This window comes from Calidris pugnax, unplaced genomic scaffold, assembly GCF_001431845.1.
Source record: "Calidris pugnax isolate Ruff unplaced genomic scaffold, ASM143184v1 scaffold103, whole genome shotgun sequence".
Taxonomy (NCBI): domain Eukaryota; kingdom Metazoa; phylum Chordata; class Aves; order Charadriiformes; family Scolopacidae; genus Calidris; species Calidris pugnax.
The window spans coordinates 13,035,437-13,058,347 of NW_015090990.1; the positions used below are offsets into that span (position 1 = coordinate 13,035,437).

Sequence of the window (22,911 nt, forward strand, 5' to 3'; positions counted from 1 at the left end):
GGACTTTGTACCTACACATGCTTAACGGAGAACAAAGGGACGTCACATGGAATATAACAGAAAAGAGCAGGGCAGAAGTGTTACTTGCAATCTTAAATAGCAGGAGAGAGTCTTAACCGTAGGTATTCTGCACAACTTTTTCTCAGAATGTTACCCTGTTGCAAAATAATTGGCAGAGCACAGGGATTTAACAGGCTAAAAATTATACCATAGCGTACATATAGGTTTTTAACAAAATGCCTTTAAAATTTTGGACACATGAGAGATGCAGATTTGATTCTGAAATCAGGAGTTCAAATTTTTTTCTGATAAAATAAGATGAGGGGCAGGAATTTCACTGAGCTTACAGAACAAGTTTTCCTTAAAGAAAACATTTATTGGACTTCCTCAGAAATATTTTTTCATTGTTTTTATACTTGCAGAAAAGCAGAAGAGCTCTCTTCTTGTGAATACCAGTGTGGGCCATCAGGGATTATACTACAACATCTGAATGCACGGGGAAAAAAGATTTCCCTACCTGTGCAGAAAAAGAAAAATATTGTGTGCATAACCATGTAAACACCTTATTTTACAACAGCATCTCAGTGCACAATTTCCTTGTGTAATATGACAGCGAAACAAAACCATGAAACACCATATGACAGCAAACTGTAGGCTGGCTTCATCTTAAATTGCAGCATACGTGCCCTTAAGGTCAGAATTAACTCCAGATCAGGCACTGGGTACAAGCAGGTCCCCTACCTCCCTGAGCACACTGGGTTTAGAAGACAAGCAATCTTTAACTGCTCAATTTGTCCTAACCTGAAAAGCTTTAGTCCCAAAACTAAACAAGTAAATGAGAGTTACAGTAGTCACGAACTGACATCCCCTATGCTAAGAGTAATCACTATTCAAATACAATAGTCTGACTACTATTTACTATAGAATATACCTATAAAAACACATTAATATAGAAATATATCTATAAGGCAAATAACGTGGAATTAAAAATTTATTTTCACTGTGGAAATCTTAAAAAAATCCATTGAGTACTGTGTTCACAAAAGGCTGCAAACTAGTTTTGTGCAGACACACTGAGGTCACCACTCTGTTCTTACTATTTGGTTGGAAACTGGGGAGCAAATTCCAGAGGCCCAGGACCCTTAGTCCAAACAGCCTTTCTTCCACAAGGAGCTGGATACAGCCACTATGTTTTAACTGGCCACAGATACTGACAGAAAGATGCCTGTCCTCACTGAAGTACACCTCAGCTGTTACAGGACTTGAGTCCTCCACCTCCTCAGAGGTAGGTTCACAGCACATTTAGGCACGCAGAAAACAACACAGAACTGCCACTGAGACCATATTTTCTCTGACAACTTTTATAATTGTAATTTAAGCAAACATACAGCCATCTAGAAGCTGAATTAAAACTTTGGAGTGGAGCACCAGCAGGTGGCAGTGAGGATTCAGGATACACTATATTTTACAAGCAAAACAAAACTATCTGGAATCTGCTGCTGTAAATACAGGAATCAGGGAGGTTTTTCCTCACACATACCTTTTCAGCGAAAAGAACTTCCTAACTGCAGTAACTTTTCAATTATTTTGTCCCCATGCCAAACACAAACAACAACATACGGGACCTTGTAATACATGAAGTTCCATTTCAAAGACAAAATCCAGGAAATTTCACTCAAAACTGTGATTTCGGGGTCCTGTGCAGGTAACCAAAGGCTAAACACTTCTAGGGAATGGTAGCAAGTATTTCTCATTAATTCCTACTCAGCTACAGGCACACTCTTACCTGTTTTGGAGGTTCTTGTTTTTAACTTCAGCAGTGCAGTTTTGGGCCTCTTTCTCACCTCTGTCAGCATCAGAGATGAAGCACCACAAGATACTCAGAGCTGAAGGCAGGATTCTTCTGTTTCTGGCAGCCAACACACACCCTTCTGTAAGAATAACTTTTTAATATGATAATTGGCATAAGTCAGCTTTTATATTCTTCTCTCACATTCTTCTTCTACTGACATGCTTGCTTTTTTACACGCTTGCTGTTTTCCCCACACAAGTCATCTTCAGCACTTCAAAGGTGAGGCTATAATTACTGAGCCTCGACAGCTCTCCTTCAGAACGGCAACGAGATTTTACAACTCCTCTTGTGTATTTACATATACAGCCATTGACTGCAAAGGATCTTTCACTACCAAAGCTCTATTCTTTCTCCTCAGGGCTCCTCACAACACAGCTCCTGCGTACCTACCACATTCTTCCTTTTTCCAGAACTTGTTTACTTCATATAACTGGAAACAACTGGAAAGCATCAGAGGACAGCTTGCAAAGGTCTTAAAAGGAAGTCTCCATCTTCTTTGTAGCCACCCTTTAAATACTGGAACACAGTGATAACGTCTCCCCCGTCTTCTTTTCTCGAGGCTGAACAAACCCAGTTCTCTCAGCCTTTCCTCATATGGCTTCATAGTCCTTTGACAGCCCTCCTCTGGACCCTCGCCAGACTGTCCACATCTTCTTGTTTGCAGGGACCAAAACTGAACACAATATTCCAGGTGTGGCCTGTCAAGTGCTGAGTAGAGTGGGACAACGAGTTCTTTAGCTCTGCTGGTGATGCTCTTGTTGATGCAACCCTTTGCTGCTGCAGCACCGTGTTCACTCATATTGAGCTTGTTGTCCACCAGAATCCCCAGGTCCCTTTCCACAGAGCTGCTCCCAAGGCCTGGGTCCTTGCTTGCTTGGAGCTCAGCAAAGCTTAGACTCAGTACATAGAATGATGATCACTCATAACCAGGGATATTCCAGCATTGGTTTTCATCATTAAAACTAAGCACTGCTTTCTGCCCTTACACACATCACATGGTGTAGGACTTTTACGCCATGAAAGGCAGCAGGGGCTGGAGAACAAGACATTGTAGCAGGATACACGTCATTCTGACTCTGCTGGGTTACCAAAAAAGCCCCCACGCCTCTCTTCTAATCTGTTTCTGTCATCCTTCATCCTTTGAGAAGCAGGCTCTGCCTCTAGGCACACATTTAAAGACACAGACAAACTTCCTTTCACCAAAAAAGGAAGTGTTTTGTTGTTCTTCTTTTTGCTCCTCACAGAGATCTGACAACAAACCAAGGCTCCACAGCAGGAGCTGTTATTACTTTAGTACCTTAGTGGCAATACTAGGCTAGTATCAGTGTCTAGCACAGCTACATCTTGAATCTCTAATGTACCAGATTTTCAGTTGTGTCCTAAAAACAGGGAAAAATGAGGAATGGCCTGGCCTTCCCCAATTTTTGTGCAAAGTTACTCTCTATCTGCAGTGACTTAAAACCTCCATGCTATAACTGAAGCACTCCTTGTTGCTTGTGCATCTTCACAGTAGGACACCATAGGACTCAAATTGAGATATTACAGCATAGACTGAGATGGTGAATCCCAACTTTTTTCTTTTCTCTATTCTCCCCCTCTTTTTTTTTTTTAAATAGCAGTATTGTGTAAATCAATATGGTAGTGGTAGTCCACTTAAGAGAAGACTATGGAAACACCTGGAGATTTTTCCTGAGGAACACATCTACCTGTTGGAAGAACTGAGCCATGGAAACACTACCATCTGCTGGACAAAATGTTGAAAAGCAGCTGGGGAGAAGGTGGGACAAGTGCAAGGGTATTTGCACATTCTACTGCCACTGACCTGGAGACCCAGATGTCCTAACTCCATTAGAAGAGAGGAGCTGCAAGGTAGAGAGAGATGACAGGCTTACGCTGCACACAAAGCCGGCAACCTCCAACAGAGCAAATGCTGCAGAGCAAGAAGAGGGCTTAGTCTCTGACAAAGAAAATGGGATGCTACAAGACCTAACTGCTCCACCACACAGAACAGACTCAAGTATATTTTAGTCACTTTATTTGCATCTATATACATTACATTTTGATTCTCCAAGTAGTCAAGGCAGTTATTCTCAAATAGTTTAGTACATCAATTTTATAAAATACAGCTGAACCAAGGTAGATTAGAAATACATACATTATGGTACATCAAGTGCTTCGAATAATGATTAGTCTGGCCACCTGCTAGTGAGCGATTCATTTGGTTTTGGTCATTGTCAGAGGAGAGTCCACTCCACGGGTAACTCCCCTGAGCCCAGCAGAGCTACTTAACCAGCAAGAGTCCCTCATGTGCTTTTGGGGGACAGAATGCATCACTGAGCCACAAGGCATTCTGCTGTCTACAGGATGACTCAAAGCAAGTCATAGCTTCTGACTGGGACAAGATTTAGACATTCGTCAAAAGGCCTCAGATCAAAACAACAGAAGAAAAAGAGCCAGTGCAGCTCTGAAGAAATGCAGTCTTCATGTTGCAACTGGGATTTGCTTACACGCATATATGCTAAACCTGTGTCATCAAGAAATAAAAAACTCTAATCGAAGGGCTCACCTAATACCTAGGGCTGTTCCCCCAGGACATCCTTAGGCATGCTGCAGGGACACAGACCTAACGCAGCCCCACAAGGAGCTCTCTCAAAGATCCTGCTGCATGAAGTACTGCTCTTCTTTTGAAAAACTCAGCTTTGTAGCAAGTGAAATGCCAGGACAATTCTTATTCTGAAAAGGGAACGTTTGAGGAAATCTGCTTCAGGTGCTGGGATTTGAACTAGAAATTCTTACAGCATTATGTTACATGGCACCCAAAGATGTCCCAGTTCCAGTTAATACTGCACCTACTGTGTTACCCATGACTAGTAGTTTGCTATTTACTCCAGTCTGGTCAGGACTAGTCTCTCAGCCACATCCTGACCCAAAGTTAGCTGTTGATGCCAGCTCAAAATCACTCCTGCAAATCTCTCCAACTGCTGTAACTTCAGCCCAAAAAGGTCACAATTCACACAACTGGACTGTGTTCACAGGTTGCAAAACAGCTGGCCAGTGGAAGGTTCTCTCACTTTTTACAGTGCTGATGGCCTCATGCTGTCCCGTACAGGGGAACATTAGCTATGGTCAGATGACAACGTTGCTTTAGAGCCAGCTACTCGGGACTCTGGAAGACAAGCAGTACGGAGCAGCGACTCCTCACTGGAGTAAGGCTTAGTGGTGACAGGGCAGGGCGAGCACATCACAGCCCGACAGGAGCCTAGTGCAGATGCCATGACACTGCCCATATTCATGCTCCATCAACCCATCCACATACTGACAAAGGTGGAAGATAACATGACCAGCTGCTGTTGGGTCACCTTAGCTGGTCAGGCAAGTCAAAGTTTTTCCCTGTAAACTTTAGGAGGGGAAGGAAAAAGAATATGTAAACTTTAACTGAGACTGGAACAGATTCAGGCTGCACGCCATCACATTGATGGACCACAAAAGGAAGCAGAAAACACTGAAGTGACAGTAGCATTGAGCTGATGGACTGGTTTGCTCCTCATTACACAAGGCCCTCCCCACAGCTATCCACCCTGGGAGTACATGACAACACAGGAGGTAAGATGTGTCCCAGAGATGTCAGCTATACCTGGTGCACTGTGTTAAGACTGAAGGGATTCTGGGCCAGGGGAAGCAAGAAGTACTGTGACATCTTTCCACAGCACACATCACTGCAGCCTTCAACACTGCACCCCCAGAAACAATGATTACATCGTACAGAGGAAGTGAAAATACTTCCATTTCTGTTGCTTCAAGGTCAGCAGCTTTGCTCGCCCTCCAGCAGTGTTTTGTGATGGGGTGGGGAAGACTTCTCCCAACACAAATGACTGTTGCCTCCTGGCAGCTCAGACCTGAGCTACACTGGTGGTTTTTTGGGCCTAGCAGTTTAATTCTCACTGCTGGCATTTTCTTTTCTCAGTGCTGCCCAGCTGTTACTCCAGAACAGAGTCACCACCATCTGCTGCAGAAGAAAATACTGAACACAGGAGGAGTGAACAAAATGCATACTTCAATCCCTAGTTACAGTGAAGATGGCATTACCAGGCAACTGGTCAGAACGAGCAAGTGGTCATAAAGAGCTATACTGTCCCAGACTCAATGTTCACTTGAAGTCCTTCTATAAGAGACTGGAAGTCTAAGGACAGTTTTCTTGCCTCTCAAACTCATAAAAATACCCCTCTTGTTTACTGGCCTATATTATAATGAAGCTAAAAAGTAAACTCATCATCTACAGAAACAGGTAAAAATTAATAAAAATGGAAAGAAGTGCTTATTGTCATAACAGAGATTCACAGGATCTCTGCACATCTTATGCATCATACAAGATACCTGTTAGTTCAGATTTTCTTTTTACAGAAAAAAACAACTACATTCATTTCAGTGGTGCAAAAAAAAAAAAAATCTAATACTGCTGAAGAGACAGTTCTTCCATTGGGACTGCACAGTGTGATGAGATATGGATGCTCCATTCTCGTCTGCATCTCATGGATGCAAGGAAAACATTCTCCTGGCAAATTTTAACCATGAGGTGAATGCATTGTTTGAAAGTCGTGGGAAATTGAAATGGATTTGAAGTGATCTGCCAGGAATGATGGTTTCGTTAAGGAGAAAGTTGTCACTCTAAGGCAGTATGCTTCATTTTGTCTAGCAATTTAGTGCCTTCTGTAAGGAAAGGGTTAATCAGCTTCATAACTATAATTAATCAAGTCTTGTTAAATCAAAGGGTATTTTTTTTTAGTTACCCATTTCCAGGGATTTGGGCAACATTCAGATCAAAGTACTGTTTAGGTAGGGATATGTTCGGGGTTCTGCAGTACGCTGATGACTGACAACCTGTTTTTGTGGGATTCAGCTGAAATGAAATTATGATAGAGTTGTATGCAGTAATATAACTTAAAAGATGTAGTGATATGGCATTACAGCTGTGGAGCTGCCTTTAAAAAAAAAATACTGTTTACAGAACCCAGGAAAAATTGAAGGTACAGAGCATGAGCAGGACAAGTTATTCATGGATCCTAAGCAAGTCAACTACGGACCTCTGCAACAATAGCAGAACTCAGGAATTAACTTCATTCTTCGTCTCACCCACCCACCCACACAGAGAGGGGTTTATTTCACATTTGCAGTACCAAGCATCCACTACAGAAACATGAGCTGCTCATATTCAACACCACTTAGGAAGTGCAAAACTTACAGAGATCATGTACTTCTACGCCATCATAAATTGGACAGTATCTGTTTCAGTGCTCTTACATGGAGGCAGCATCATCTTCCACAAAGACAGAGGGAGTGTCTCTTACCAATGCTGTTCGGTGGTACCTTACAGCTTCCATCCTTAGCAAGACTGGTTCACTTATCAGCCTCCAAGAGCGGATTAAAGTGCAACAAGCAGATTTCATACTTCACAACATGACGCACATAGTCAGTGTAGACGTGGAACTGCAATCTTCTTGCTTACTGCTGGACAGACCACAGGAACAGAGTGGCCTATAATGTCATTGTCCTCTTGTGCTTTCCCAATATGGGCTTTAGCTTAGCAATTCAGACCCAGTCCTGTCCAATGGTCTGGCACCATCAGGAAATACTTGTCCATAGCTTCACAAAACCTGGTCCGGTACAGTTCTGGAGACACCACTGTTGGCATCTTACCTAATGTGTAAGAATCAAAAGCAGTTAAATATGGGCTACAGAGTATACTACAGTACAGACAGATATCACATAAGATACAACAACAGAAAGCATAATCATGAAGGCATGCTGTATATGGAAGGGTCTTGGAACTATTAAGTGTTGTCAGCTGCATTTTATATTTTTTTTTTAATTTTTATTTTAAATGATAAGGAAAGAATACAGATCAAGGTCTGGACTCCTGACACTGAATTGAGATACCTTAAGTTGGAGGAAGCATCTAGGCTTTTTACTTCAGCCCTGATCAGTTCTCAGTTCGTTCCTTTTTTTTTTTTCCTGTTTACAGGTCTTTGAGCTTTTCCAGCAGAGATGCAAATTTATCCCATAAAGAATTTCACTTGGTGGACATGCCCTTATCTTCTCCAGAAACCTGAGCAGTGGTAGATCGAGTGCTCCTCTTCCCTTCTTTTTCCAGCCCTCCTACTAACATGTGGCCAACATTAGGCAATGTTGCACAACAGGTACTCTACTCACTTCCACAAAGGGAACACCTCAGTTCCTCAAACTATTTGACAAAGGTTCCTCCAGTAACCGCTCAGAGTGTATCTGATTTTCTGGACTCAGAAAACATCTTCTGAAGCCAGGCAGCATGTTTTTTTTTTTGATAGTACCTCTGCATGGATGACTAAGTTTGTATGTGAGCAGTTGGTAACCAAGAAACAGAAAAGAACAGCCTGATAAATGGATGACCCTTCACCCCATTCCCAGGAATTATAGTACTTTAAAGGGTCACTCAAGGAGGCAGATCAATGTATTAATTTTTCAGAAAGTTGTTATTCCTTCCTCTGTTCTGGGCAACTTAATCTAGTGTTGCAAATCTGCACGGTGGGGAATTTGTGGCTTTATTAGCACAGTTATTGGAAGCTTTCAGGTCATGACAAAACATGATCAAAAGTTTTTCCTTCCATTCTGAACTTACCTTGTCCTCCCAAGATGCCAGTTGACTTCACTACCATTTCAAGCTTTTTGTCCCAGGTAAAAGTGCGAATATAGTCTGTTCAATAAAAAGAAAATCCACACACAAACATGTCATATCTGCTATAAATCAAGTAACACTGTTCTAAAATATATCTATTTCCCCTCACAAGGGCAAGAAGGCAGTAGGCTTCCATAGCCAGAAGAACTTCAGTTCCCCCTACCAGTTGCCTCACTTTCCAGAGTATTGATTATATTTGGGTAGGGCAAATATGATACCTCAAAAGCCCAGCAAGATCACAATCAGCTCTTCCTGCCTCTTCAAAAACAGACTGCCCAGGCACATCTGTCTTTACCCACATTACAGTTTCAAGGGCTCATTTACAAGGGTCATTTAGCTGATCCTCATCCCAGAAACTTATCAAGCAGCCCCACTTTGCCATAACAGTTCCTACTACTGTACTGGAACAGCTAGCAGCATCAAGACTTGGACACCCATCCATTTAAGCTGGTAGCATTCCTCATCGTTGCAGCCACCTACAGGTTTGATAACAGAAAACAAACACCTTTCACTTCATGGTATGGAGGACGGGAAACACCACCAGTGTCCCTAACTGAAGGGGGGGCTGCAAGTAGAAGGCTTCAGAATTGTTTCCAAGCCCCTTTCAGAGGAAGGGTGCTCAGTCATTACAAGAAGTTCTCATATTTGAGTGGAACCTCTTATATTCCACCTAAACCAGAAGAAAGCAGTTCCACCAGCTGAAAGCAAGAAAATACAAAAGACAACCTACCAATGATCCCAACAACCAGCTCATTGTTGGTATCATCACGACCCACCAGCAGGGAGTAGTCGATGATGAGGTGGCTGGAGAGGAACTGGGAATCACTGTGTATGGAAGCTCTCAGCACAGCCTTGCAATGGGAACGGATATACAAAGGATTGTCTCGGACCATCTTCAAAAGGTTCTCGTCCAGAAGGACTACATCACAGCTTTCCTTGCCTGTGTCAGTTTTAACATTTCTGTTCCGGAGGGAGCCCTTCAGGTCAAAAACCTGCAAATGGAGAACAGCACTACTTTATTCCACTATTCTGCAAGGTTAAAGACTTTAACATACCTAATTGCAGTGTTCGAGAAGGCAGCACAGCAGGGCAACTCCTTCCTTCTCCACAGCAGGAAATCAGTTAACAAAAAACATTTTCGTACTACAAAATTTAAAGTTTCCTGAGCAGAAAGTAGCATGTAAGCCTACACGAAAGCTCTGTCACCTTAACTGACAAATTTTAGGCAATTAATATTTAGTCTAATTTAAGTGGAAAAAGGTATCCCTATTTTTATATTCTATGGGTAAACTCAGTTTTCCAGTCAGCTTCTACAGACTCAAATGTTGACAAAAGTAAAGCCACTGAAGAGAGAGGTTGGTCTTGCATGAAGCACCATTTGACAGCTGTTCTCAAGGTAAGAGACAGCCCACCAACAAGTCTGGAGGTGCCCAGTCCAATTTCCTCCTTGAAGCAGATGCTGTTAGAGAAGGTTGTTCAAGCCCTGTCCAGTCAATATTTTACTAACTTCAGGGACAGAGTCCTCAGTCTCTTTGGATCTCTGTCCTAGTGCCTGTCCATCCTTGTGATTTAAAAAAAGAAAATAGACAAACAAAAAGAAAACCCGCAACAACATCCTTTAATCTGTCTAGAATTCCCTCAGTTCACTTCCTCCCACAAATATCCCCCGTTTGAGGTCAGGCACTGAGATGGAAAGAGGAAGAATTTATACTGTCTAATCTTAGAAGTGGCATTTGTTTGAACTTCCTTTTCAGGATCAACTCTGTATTTGAAGAGAATTTTCCCTCAGTCATTTTAAGATCTTCATTCTACTGCCTCACAAAAGTTGGTTTTCCTTTACTAAGAACAAGGCTGAGCTCAAAATCTTGTCCCACACATGGTTCAGAGAGAGAACAGTGGCTTCAAACCATTATTAGTTTTCCCTTCACTACACAATAGCTCACCATCTCCATGGGTAAGGCTCTCCTTCCAAGCAAATTAGTCTGTAACCCCAGTTAGTTCTTCTGAAAGCTTTACAAAAAGGTTTCACGTTTTCCTAATTAGGTTGGCAATGCTTTTTCTCACGACACTGGAGGTGCAGGGACAAGTAAAATTTCTAAAAACTGAAACCTGCACTAGTCACCTGAACCAGCCAATACAAGCATCCAGTTACCATGGATCACATAAAAAGGAATCAGGCACAAAGTGTCATCTTTGAGCAGTGCTCAATATAGAGAGCATGTGCAAAGTTAAAAGTTACCAAGATGGCTACTGGTAACCCTGCTCTTGGTCCCAGTCAGAACTGCACTAAAAGGGAACAGAAAACTTGGTTCTTACCTGAGCCATTTTCCTGCCATAGAAAAGATTTTCCATAACAAGCAGATCCAGCTTCTTTTCAGTGTTGTTTTGAGAGTTCTTGTATCCAATTCGATATACCCCAAGGATTTTGGCCAGCGCTGTGGGCTTCTGATGAAAAGAAGACATGGGGTAAGATCTCTGTGTATGGGCAATCAGCAATCAAATATTAGAGGTGCCACTGTACTGTCTGGCTGTGTATTACAGTTTAGAAGCTCTACCAAAATTTGCACTTTTCATCTTAAAAAACACACTATTAGTACAACTCACTCTCTCCAACATTTTCTTTTACCTAAATGAAAGGAGTTAATGGGAACTGTTACTAGTACGTAAAATACAGAACGCTGTATGTATATACAAAATGCATTTTTTTAATTAAATACCTTCTGCTGAACTGCATTAGTGATGTAGGTGAAGTAGTGTGGAGCAAAGTCAAGGAACGACTGGACTTCCAGACGAGGCATCTGCTTCAAGATGAATCTATCATCTGTTTTAACATCAGACAGAGGCAACAGGGTTACATACCATAAGTGATGTATTCTTTGAGAAATTCAAGGACTAAAATTCTCTTAAATCCTTAGGAACAGAAGTTCATTTCTAGAAACTTTTTTTACTCCATATATTCTGAGTTTCTGGATTTCCCCTCTAGCAAATCAGGGAGAAGAGACTGCCACTTTACCACAGCTACAGCGGCTTCTTATATAGACAACAGATACAGCCTACAAACCCCTACATTCAAGACCCATTTCAAGACAGGACCTAAAATCAGCCCTGTTAAAAAAAAAATTTAAAAATCCTATAAATCAAGTAAAGCATATGGGATTATAAGAAATGCTGTCTGCGATAACCGGTTTTCCTTGAATAATACTCAAGTTTTTGTTCTGAATCCTGCCTAAGAAAAGTACAACTCTTCTGCTCAACTGGCCTCCCTAACTGCTACTACTGAGAGACAGAATTACATTTTGTTCTCCTGCTCACACAGAGACAAATAATCTGATATTGAAGACCCCACACCAATCCACCTAACTTTCCATTCCAAGTGACCACTTCACAGTCAGTAACACTCTGGCTAGAGGTAATCGGGGATTAAACAACATACTAACCACGATCCCCAAATTATACCCTCTAATTACAAAGGGGGAAGAAACTCTATTTACCCTCAGTCACATAGAATGCAGCCCCAGATTTGCCACCTCGTGCCTGCCAGGGCATAGAGTGAGAGAGGGATCGGATGAAGTCCTCTTCACTGCTCCCCAGGATCACTTCACGCATCTTGTGAAACTCGCCAGCATAATAAATCCGGCAGTAGAACTTGGCATTTGCATCTGAAAACTCTGTAAAAAAAAAAAAAGTCTTCCTCAGTAACAGTATGCAATATTCACCGACTACCTGAGATGATACTTAGAGATTTTACTGATGTCTAGAAGAATATTACTGTGCTAAACATCCCTCTCACACGACTATTGTGCTTTGGAAGTTTATACCAATAGGATTTAAATGGAAAACTTTCAGGAAAGTCAACCCCCTTTATGTTAGCTCACAGTATATGCCATGGGAAAGTGTCCAGACAAAAGAGCAGTTAAAAACTCAAAACCCAAAAGTTTTATGGGGTATTTGTGCAACAGACAGACTGATTACAGTAAGTAAAAACTGCGTTGCACTGTTCTTGATTCTTCCTTCCTGCTCAATACAGAGAAAAAAATAATTATTATCTTTAAGATTTCCATTATATTTGCATGAAGAAAGGAGTTTGTCAACTAAGACTTCAAGTTACTATTTACAACTACTCACGGAGTTCCACATGGGGATTCACCAGCTGTTTCTTCTGTCCATCTCCTCCATCTGCGTCATCTGAAGGCATAAAGGGACCATTCAGCCAGGGTTGTTCATTATTATTACTGAGAAAGCCACATAAGACACTGCTTGTAAACTCACATTACAAGAAAAATATTTTCTTTTTTCAAGATTACAGAGGGAACTACACATAGGGAATTAGAGATACAGCTGTAACTGTATGATAGAAGGGCACTGCTGTTCATAGGACACATAAGTACAAGCTTTCTCTTTGTTTTCTCTTCATTCATTTTCCGAGCTGAAACAATGAAAGTTAAACAGGAAGCGAGGAAGAGACTGTGCTGCTTAATTAGAGTCAACTCAACCAAAAGGCATTCAAGCCTTAGGGAGTACTCAATGTCCCTATAGTTACCAGGGGTTTAAAGCCCCTATTTCCGTTCTCATAAAGCAGAGCAATGTCTTTGGGAGAAACCTACATCTGATGTTCAAATCATTCCTTTTCAATGCACATTGAGTAACCTTGATTTTTGAAAAAGTATGAGCAGGAGAGCATTCCGGGGCTTAGAAGTATGAATGAGGTTTGGGAGAAGTAACAATCCAAGACCGAAGGTGGATTCAGTCTTGTACCTTGTGACTCTGCTCCTTGGTTTTCTGCTCCCTCTTTGCCCATCTGTCCAACCTGGTAGTAAGCGCTGTCAGCACCGCGTAAGGTCTCTTTCTTCTGAGAAGACAGGTCTGGGCTTTTCCCTCCAGTGCCACGGAAGAAAGACAAGACGCCAGATGGTTTCTTTGCTACAGTGAAAAGGAATAAAGAAGTGGGCCTTGGCATTTCCACAGGCAGTTTAATAAAAGTGTGACTCACACGCGTCTTCTCCATTCATTGTTCTGACTGGAGGAACGATGTCATTCAATTAACTCATTTACTATTCTTCAGGAAACCAAGGTCCACCAGGTTAGCTGATTTTGTATTCCAAACAGCATTCTCAAATGCTCAGTCATTTGAAAACGCAGCCCAAGTGTGAGCACCTTTAACAGTAAGAACGTCCCTTCTCCATTTCAAAAATATTTCAATCACCATCTTTTTAAAGAAGGCGGTACCAAAAAAGGTCAGAACATATTATGGGCATCATACCCCACTGAACAGGCTAGATTCAAGAACAACACAATATGTTATGATGTAGTGCACCTTAAGACGGAATTATAGTCCAATTTCATAATAATCAGGGAAAATCATTAGTTAGAGACTTCGGAAAAAAAAAAACCCCACACCTATCTCCTTCTCCCACTGCCATGTTCTACATCAAGTAAGCTCTAAGACTAGCCATAATTTCAACTCAGAATGCAATTTCTGTGTTCTAACTTAATTTTCACAAGAGCTAGACCCCAGGTTAAGTGATCTTAAGTCTGAGCTGAGATTAGCATCACAGATATGATTTTGGCAAAGTGGTCTTACGCTGTTCTGGTTCTGCATTGCGAGCTGAAGGACCCATGTTAGCCTCAGGCAGGCGGACAGGACTACTGCTCTTTGGTTTGCTGTCTGACATGCTGAAAGGAGAAAGAAAAAAAAAAAAAGAAAAAAAAAGTAATGAGCCCAACAAATACTGCCACCTGAGACACTATTGCTTTACTCTTGTACATTTATTTCTCCTACAGGCCTAACACAAAGTACTACTGAGGGAAGAGCATACAGTTTAAAGCTGTAATGGTGTGGGACTTTCCAAAGTTGTCCTCCTCCACCTCCCTGACAAAAAAACTCTCAGTGCTCCATAGCAACAGTTCCATCCATCATCACTGGAAAGGTAAGCGGGCCCAGCAATCCCCACCATGCACAGTCAAGGGATCAGGTGATGGAGCCAATACAGTCCCCAACCATGAAATGGAAACTCAGATACTGCAAGTATGGTTACATGGAGTGTGTCAGGCTCCACCAGAAAGTAGAGATCCTAACAGAGGCATACTATGAGAGCCCTTCCCCATCCCAGTGTTGGCTTATTCACTAGAATCACGGTGCCTTTGCTCTATGGCCTGTATGTAGTTCCTGTGTGTAACCTGTTTGGCTGTAGTCCTTCTTCAGAACTGTTCTTCAGAGATGCTTTGGACAACTCATCCAGGGCATTTCTGTACTCCTTGCAACTGAAGGGGAAAAGAAAAAAAAAATTTAAAAAAGAAAAAGAAAAAAAAAAAAATCAGCTGTTCTCTGAGAAACTGTAACATGAACCCAGAGATTAAGTTCAGCGACAACCACAGGAAACAAAAATCCACAGTAGAAAAACCTCTTCTTTTTCTTACAATTAGAACTTAGTTCCTTTAGAACAGAAGTTGCTCTAGATCATACTGCATGAAAAATCCCCCCTTGTTTCTCCCTCTCTCACAATTTAAGAACATGCTTCTTTAAAAGCCTGCTGCCTTGAGACATGCAAACCCCAAGATTTACTGAAGCAGCTGGTTTGGAAAGCTGAGTAGTAGCAAGAGCTGCTGGGACCAAAGAGGAGCAAGGGAGAGACTGTAGTATGACTACCTAACTGTTCTTCCCTAGCTCAGTTAGACTTTCTTCAGGCTGGAGGGCTGAGCAAAATGTAATTGCATTTCTTTCTCTAACAACATCACATTACATGGAACACTACACAACTAATTCATTTTTGTGTACTAGAGTTGGTTGAGAAAAGTCCAAAATCCAGTTGCAAGTTGGAAAACCTACTTTCCATCTCTCAGTAGTAAAAGCAGAGAACTTCAGCTGTGGCAGAAACTCTCCACACAGCCAAGTGAATAAATTCTGTCATGCTTGTTCCCTACCATCAGGATTTAAAAATTCCTTATGCAGAAAAGTTGTAAGAGTACAATGTATGTCAGGTGAACAGCAAAATCACCCCAGTACCTGAGAGCAAAAGCTATGATGGAGCTTGGTTCTTTCTCACAGACTGCAATAGGCACACGTTCATGCTCATACATTAGGTAGTGCTTATCCGGGTCACTAAATGAAAAGAACATAGGGAATCCTGTTAGTAGATCATAAAAATTTGTAGAAAGAAAAGGTTACATTTTGGTCAAAACTCAAATCTCATCACTGCACTCCCAGGCACAAGCTGCAAGTCTCAGCATGGAACCAAAGCTTCCCAGATCAGCTTCTCACAATAGACACATTCATAGCTATGCAGTTAAATCTAAACAGTAATGTGTTAGGGCAATTAGCACTTCAAGCAAGCTGCTTATATCAGAAGACCAGCTCCAAGTTAGAATAAGAGTCTATTTCTGTTTAGCAGCCACTGTTTCTAATGGCACCAAAGCCTGTCTGAGTTTGTTTTGACTGTCCTGCAGCACAGCTTGCAGAGTGAAATTAGGGGACAAATCTGGACTCTTTTCTGAACAAGCAGTTTAGCACAGAAAATTCCCAAAAAAGAGTCCTGGGTTTCTGTAATACTTTTTTTTTTTTTTTTACTTATTTATAGGGTTCAGTCATTTGACTTTTCATTTACCTCATTAGCCCATGGCCTCCACTAGTACCCTGGGGGTAGGACTGAAGTTAAACTCAGGCTGCCAAACTTAGGCTCATGTCAAACGAGAAACACTATAAAGCACGCAGACCAAGTAGCTGAAAGACTTTCCAGCCTGCCCATTTTCACATGAGAGGAGGACTTGAGGACACATGCAGTAGCCATTGAACCTGACCTACACCCAGACAATGCCAATTTGAGTCCAACCCTTGGAAGAGGTCTGGAAGCAAGAACAAGAAGCAGGCATGTAGCTTTAGTGAGTCTTTGCTAAGGAAGGATGTTTCTGCTCCCTCCCTGCAGCAATGAAGTTAGAAGGCATCTTTCTCCCCCTTCCCCTCACCCCCTCCCTTCTCAGAAGAGTTCTGAGAAGGCGAAAATGACACTGTAAATGCACTAGGGTATCAATAAGCAGGTAACCTACAAACACCTAGGAGGGACACAGAGAACTTCTGCCTTGAGGAAGTTTTACAGCTTATTCAGAGGCAAACCCAAGTGATGACTTAAATTATATACTGAGTAAAGGAAGCATGCACGGCTCAGTTTGCAATTTGACCAGGCTGCTAATTTTGTACATCATGTAGATTATGCAGTACTTACAAGGGAAATGGAATGGGATTATAGTTGTTTCCAGGCAAAAAGTTAGCCAAAATAGCTTTCATAGTAGACTTCTCCTTCACTTGGCTGTCTGTAGATCCCAGTGAGTGTCCATCAAACACATCTGGAACAGAATTAAGTTAAGCCTGCATTACAATATCAAACTTCAAGCTGTAAATTCAGAAGGATGGTTGTAGACCACAGAATGACCGGATTTGCTGCTTCCTAAATGGATCTTGTATACTCACCACAGAGAAGTAAGAGGAATAATACAAGACCACAACTGAACTATACCTTCTGAGCTGCTTGTTGTATCCTGTTCAGACAGCGTGTTGGCACCAGTCGTATGCTCTGATACAACCTCTGGGGATGTGGGCAGCTGAAGATGGGTGGAGCTTGTGGAGCTCTGGCTTGATAAAGTAGTCAAGAAACGATCCTCTGAGTAGGAGGACAGAAAAAAGCATTTTACATGGCTGCCAGAAATGATACTGCTTGCTCCCAGGCCAAGTTATCACCAGCGTCTACCTTCAGGAAGTTTTTACTTAGAAAGCAGGTAATGCCACCCAGAGCAAAGGAGTGGACAAGCTGATCAATGCAGCACATAACCTCCAGAAGACACATGCATTTACACCCATGACCTTCAGTTCCCACAAACTGTCAGTATGCCTCACGGGTAAGAGGTCTCAGCACCCACAGCCACTTCACAGAAGAGGCAAGAGGCATTTCCCAAATTCCATGTAACTTTTGAGTTAGAAAGCCTCTGAAAGTTTTTCAACTTGAGTTCAAAGGAAAAGCCTTGCTGGCTAATTTATAATATTAAATTAAGTTACTAATAATATTAAGTAATTAGAAGCGTGTTAGAAGCAGACTCTGCTTTTTATAATAGTAAGCTTGAAATTGTCTGATTCCCATCTGACACAATGGGGATTCACTGCTTCCATAAATTATCAAATTTGACAAAGGCTCTCAGGTTAATTCAGGGAAAGAGTTACAGCAAGCTTCTTTTGGTAACTTAAGAAAAATAAATAAGCAAACAACAGACCTTTCTCTCCATTTTGCAGTGCTGGAGAAGCATTGCGTGGGGAAGCATCCATGCTGCTGATCTAGGCAGAATAACAAAATACCAATGTTGAAGGCAAGCTCTTTATAGCTGTATCCCTTCCTGCCCTTGCAGAACACTTGTAAAAGCAGATGTAACACAGAATGCTCCCACCCACTGCACTGTCACCACATGAAAAAGACAAGGCATCACCAACCCAGCTTCACAAGATGCTTATGACTGCTATCATCTCTGTATGCTGCTTTAAAGATTACACTTTTCCTCTACACAAGCCTACTCGCTGCTAGATCAAGGTTAAGTGTCTTTTAACAGATTAGGACAGAAAGAATACATATGCATGCAACAGAGCAAATCCAGGGTCTCACAGAGTTTCTTAGTGCATCTTGCAAACGTCAGAACAATTGGGAGTTCAGCCTCTCTGTACGATGCTTATATTGTACTGCCTCACAGTTTGCACATTTTCTCAGAGTCCCAGCTCCCCAAAGGGCAGTTGTTCAGCATGCTGGCAACTGTACCCTTAGACAGCTCTTGAGGCAACAGTCCAAAAATCACCCTCAGCCAGATCCCACAGAAAGCATCACAAAACAGAGATGAACCTGCAAATTCATGATCAGTTCTTCCTGTGTTCTTTGTTCTGTCTCTCCAAAAATTTTCCCTTTCCTTTTTCACAAGGCATAAACCTGATGGGCAACAATCTAGCCTCTAACAAGATGACCTCCTGCCTGACAATGCGTGCAGCTCTCCATGTTCAAATTAATACTACACAAACATCACAGAAAATCACCAAATCCTATTCATACTTGGTCATCTTCTGCATGATATGGCTCTTGGTTCACATCTTTAGGAAAAGATACACACACTAACATGCATTTCAAGCTTTTACAGCTGAGAACTATATGTTGCAGTGAAACAAGTTTACTAAGTGAACTGAAGCCGGTCTTAAGACTACTATGTTGCCCCAGAGGGGGGAAAAAAAAATTAATATAAAAATTAGCTTCTAGCCTGCTACTTGTACCTTGCTTTCTTCACCTTGCCTCAGTCTCCCAGGGCTGGGTGGTACTGATGGACGTTTTCTCCCTTTCTCTTGTTGGAAGAGATCCTGCAATCTTAATAAATAAATACAGAAATGAAAATTTAATCAAAAGCTAGGTTACGCTTATGAGCTGTGAAAGGTACAAGTTATGAAGTTTCTCCACACTAGAATACAGGAAGGCATCCCTTCACAAGTCTTTACTGTAATCTCAGATGGTTGCTAACATGTGCCAGAGCCAGGTTTCAAATGGCCAAAACCAGAACACCTTCTTCCCCTCTGATATATTTTCACCCAATTAATTGCTTTCCCATGCTCCCCTCTTTCCCTCTTTTTCACCTTTATTCAAATGACACTTTCTCCTCTCAGATGCAATCTATGCTGGGCTCTACAGCACAATACTTTTATTATCCGGCCCCAAAAGATTTTTGTTCCAATCAACCAGCTCTGTGGTCTTAACCAGCAGAGGACATTCAGCACAAGCTGTTATAACACACTATACAGTGTGCTACAGAAAGAGCAAGTGCAAAAGAACCTCTTCCCTTCTATAACCCACGCAGGATCAGTGGTGCTCATGATCCCAACATGTGTCCTCTAACCTATTATTCCAGGCTTGTAGCATCTCACAAAGTCCTTGCTTTTTAGCTATGAGAGATTCAAAAACAGATTGCAGCTGTTGAGGTGTGTCTAACGATGATGAAAGCAGCCTTGCTTGGATTTTGTCCGTCCAGTTTCGAAACTCCCCCTCTTCCATCTGCCAAAAGAAAAAACTGTCAGTGTTCTGTGACCAGAGATAACACTAGATCTAAGTGGCTTCTCCACACACTTTGCAGACTATGGTCTGCCGATGCAGAAATCATCCATTACCTCCTTTTGGGCAAAGAGGTCTTCCATCTTCTCTTCTCTCGTTTTGCTGAAAGTATCCGTTTTCAGAGAAGCAAGGCGATCATCAACAGCAAGATACACTTGTGCCACCCTGTCAACAGGGGTGCAAAGAGTTAAGCTGTGACTACTTGGAACAACTTCAACATTCTTTAATAAAAGTCTGAATGCATTTAAGAATACAAAAGACAATATATGACAGTCTTTTGCACAGTAGGCTGTCCCACTGAATTTACAGGGAAAGATGGAAAAAATTCATCAGTATAGCAGACACCTAGAAATCACACACTGACCACCTTCTTCAAAACTTACACTTAGCAGTGGAAGTTGTCAGAGGGCAACAGGAAGGTCACAAACACATTACTAGCAGAGGGGAACCGTTGTGTCATTTGGGACTGCAAGCTACATCTGCACCAGAAGGGCTCAGACACAGTCCGAGTGAGTAACTCTATTTCAGCTCCAAACCAAGCTCCATAGATTCTGAAGTCAGCTGGTCACAGAGACATCAGCCATACAGGAAGGCTGCCATCAGGCAGAACAGCAGTCAGGCTGGACTTAATACAGCTTCCATCCTGCCTGTGGTCCCACTTTTTTGTCCCTACATTTAAAAGGTGCCTAGGCTTATGGCAGTTTACCTGATACTACAAGAAGGTATCAGACTGTCAACTGTTATCATATTCAATAGCTGACAACGACTTTTAGACAGGACAGAGTTTAGTTGCCACATGACCAATATAATGAAAATATTTCAACAATGCCTTCACAGTTTTTCTGGGCTGAAGGCAGGTTAAGATCTAACTTGGTTAGATCTTCCAAAAAGGAATGACAGGGTAAGGGTACAAAGCGTAACCTGCAGTTTTCAGATTAAGCTTTCTAGATCACCTCCTCTGTTCCATTTTTAGTAGTAGAGGAAGGAATTAGAAATACCTTCTTAAGCACAGACAAAGTATCTTGCAAGAAAAGGTGACATTTCAGACACCAGCTGATGGTCAACCTTTCAGTGGCTGCTCGGCAACATCATTCAGAAACACACTCTATCACTCAAATATCAATGCAACAATCAGGGTCTGAGAAAAGAAGAATCTTAGTTCCTACTGGCTATGTTTAAGCTGAATTGCCACCAGATGAAAAGGTGAGAGATAGCACAGACAGAGCAGGTAAAGGCAATAAAGACGATTCCAGTACCACTCTCACTTCGAAATACAAGCGTTACCATGATTTTTCTATTAAATAATGAATATTCAGCAAGTCTTAGCTATACTAGCAAAAATGGTTTTACATTCTGCTAATAAAAGTGAAAAATACAAATTAGGTGAGGAAGGCATTAAAAACAAAGCTTACTTTTGAGAGAAATCCTTGAGATCCTGCAAAATAGAAACCTTTGATGGAGCCTGCCGTTTGATGTAGATCTTGGGGAGTGGAACACACACTTCAAGCAGCCGAATTGGAGAATAGCTGAGAATGCAATACAACATCTATTAACATGATTCTCCCCACATAGCACTAATCCTACGCCATGTTGCAGTTTGTGGCCCTTATATGAAAAGGGGCACTGTCAACGTGTCCAGGGCTACAGTTTTAGTAACAATAACACCCTGTTCATTTGTCTCCTAGGCAAAAAGTAAAACCACAGATCATGTTGCAAAAACAAAATTCTGAAAATTTTCAAGATTAGGGAAGGAAAATCATTTCCCTTCTGTATCAAACTAGAGCCATCTATTCTTGGGAACACTGCCCACCCCATCCAGGACAGTGACGGCACCACAATGCCCTTTGCAAGCCAGCACACATCCTACACTTGTTGTTATAGTGCAGTTAAGCTGTACTCAAGTGAATAACAGACCTGATTAATCCTTACTAGAGCAATATGCTTCACATAGTACTAGAGAGAAAAGGAAATTTTTAGCAGTGGTCCTCACCTGAAAGATGCCACCATCTGATTATAGGAGAAATACTGGTGATAGTCATGGTGAATGGAATGACCACAAGGCTCTGCATTGGCCCTTCGAGTGTACTGGTGCCCATAGAATCTCAGCTCAAGGTATTTTGCAAAAGACATAGACCAAGAATCATTGGAAAGGGGAACGACCGGTGTCACCTGAAAAATTGAAAGCCAAGTGTCTTAATTTCATCCTTCAACCAAGATTAAGGACAGCCTAACCTAGACAGCAATCTAGTATTTCTAGTACCAAAAGCATCCATAACCCTGGAACACAGTAGACAGACAACAAAAATGGCCTTAGCTTTGCATAAATGCTAAGACATAGTTAAATAAATCAGAAAAACACCACTTGCTAGTTGATGAAGATGAGAGGTGCTAAGTTGGGGGAGTGCAAACATACCCTTGACAAAAGCTTATATCTGGGATGCTACTTCTCTGCATAGAGACAATTTCCAGCAACCCAGTCAGCAGCAATGCTTTCATTGTATACTTTTTCCCTGGTGATTCTTCAACAACAAATATATTGGCATTATTCTGCAGTGTATTTCAGCTTCAGCAGTGTTTGCAAGCTTAGAGTAGTCACCACTTTACACATACTTAATAGCCACAAACATATTAGTGTTTACATGAGCACACAGAAATAAAAGGTTATAGAACAGGTGTATATACACAGCAGCATAGGGCTTGCCTTTAGCAACTACATTAACTTCCTCCAGGTATCTTTAAATCCAACACCCACATTTAAGCAGCATAAGTAGGTGAAATGAGTCATCCGCATAGGTAATTAAGGTGTTTCACATTCAGACACTGCATGAACTCTCATCACTTTGAAGGCTCTTAAGTTTTACACTGTTTAGTAGAGATGAGTATCCAGTTGGTAATGTTTTCTTAGCTAAATTACAGAACAAGTTTCAGATAATACACAACTTACTACCTTGTGGTTTTTTTAAAGCAATTTATCTTTCCTCTAATGAAGATTTTACTTACTTTCTAATGACTAAAGGAAGTCTGGACATCCCATTGATGCAATGCAGACTGTACAGTCCATAGCAGATCAAAGAATACCAAGTGGTTTTAGCCAATTACTAAGCCAGTAGGTCTCAGTGTCTGCCCTTCCCCATAAATACTTTTGACGCTCGTACTGACTCACTGCAGGGAAGGGACCAAACTCTTCACCTCTAAGAGGGCAACTCCATTTTGTCCACGTGTCAGATACTAGTTTC

At 41.6% G+C, this 22,911-nt stretch overlaps 1 protein-coding gene across 10 annotated transcripts in view; it reads right to left on the minus strand.

Annotated features, from left to right (window-relative positions):
* Positions 1–3,870: 3,870 nt before the first annotated feature.
* Positions 3,871–22,911, minus strand: part of PIKFYVE (phosphoinositide kinase, FYVE finger containing) — a 65,808-nt gene continuing 46,767 nt past the window's right edge. For 9 of the 10 annotated variants that reach the window (XM_014954409.1, XM_014954413.1, XM_014954412.1 and 6 more), the window contains 19 exons: positions 21,666–21,844; positions 21,088–21,201; positions 19,732–19,840; positions 19,464–19,618; positions 18,850–18,940; positions 17,817–17,877; positions 17,069–17,212; positions 16,778–16,898; positions 15,565–15,660; positions 14,739–14,822; positions 14,143–14,234; positions 13,317–13,481; positions 12,687–12,746; positions 12,053–12,229; positions 11,279–11,382; positions 10,878–11,006; positions 9,292–9,553; positions 8,505–8,579; positions 3,871–7,546 (listed from right to left, as the gene is read on the minus strand). In XM_014954409.1, the coding sequence (XP_014809895.1) occupies positions 7,431–7,546; positions 8,505–8,579; positions 9,292–9,553; positions 10,878–11,006; positions 11,279–11,382; positions 12,053–12,229; positions 12,687–12,746; positions 13,317–13,481; positions 14,143–14,234; positions 14,739–14,822; positions 15,565–15,660; positions 16,778–16,898; positions 17,069–17,212; positions 17,817–17,877; positions 18,850–18,940; positions 19,464–19,618; positions 19,732–19,840; positions 21,088–21,201; positions 21,666–21,844 (2,334 nt within the window). In that variant the 3' untranslated portion in view covers positions 3,871–7,430. Of the gene's footprint in view, positions 7,547–8,504; positions 8,580–9,291; positions 9,554–10,877; positions 11,007–11,278; positions 11,383–12,052; positions 12,230–12,686; positions 12,747–13,316; positions 13,482–14,142; positions 14,235–14,738; positions 14,823–15,564; positions 15,661–16,359; positions 16,401–16,777; positions 16,899–17,068; positions 17,213–17,816; positions 17,878–18,849; positions 18,941–19,463; positions 19,619–19,731; positions 19,841–21,087; positions 21,202–21,665; positions 21,845–22,911 lie in introns of those variants that run through there. The other variant, XR_001413380.1, reaches the window with a different exon arrangement.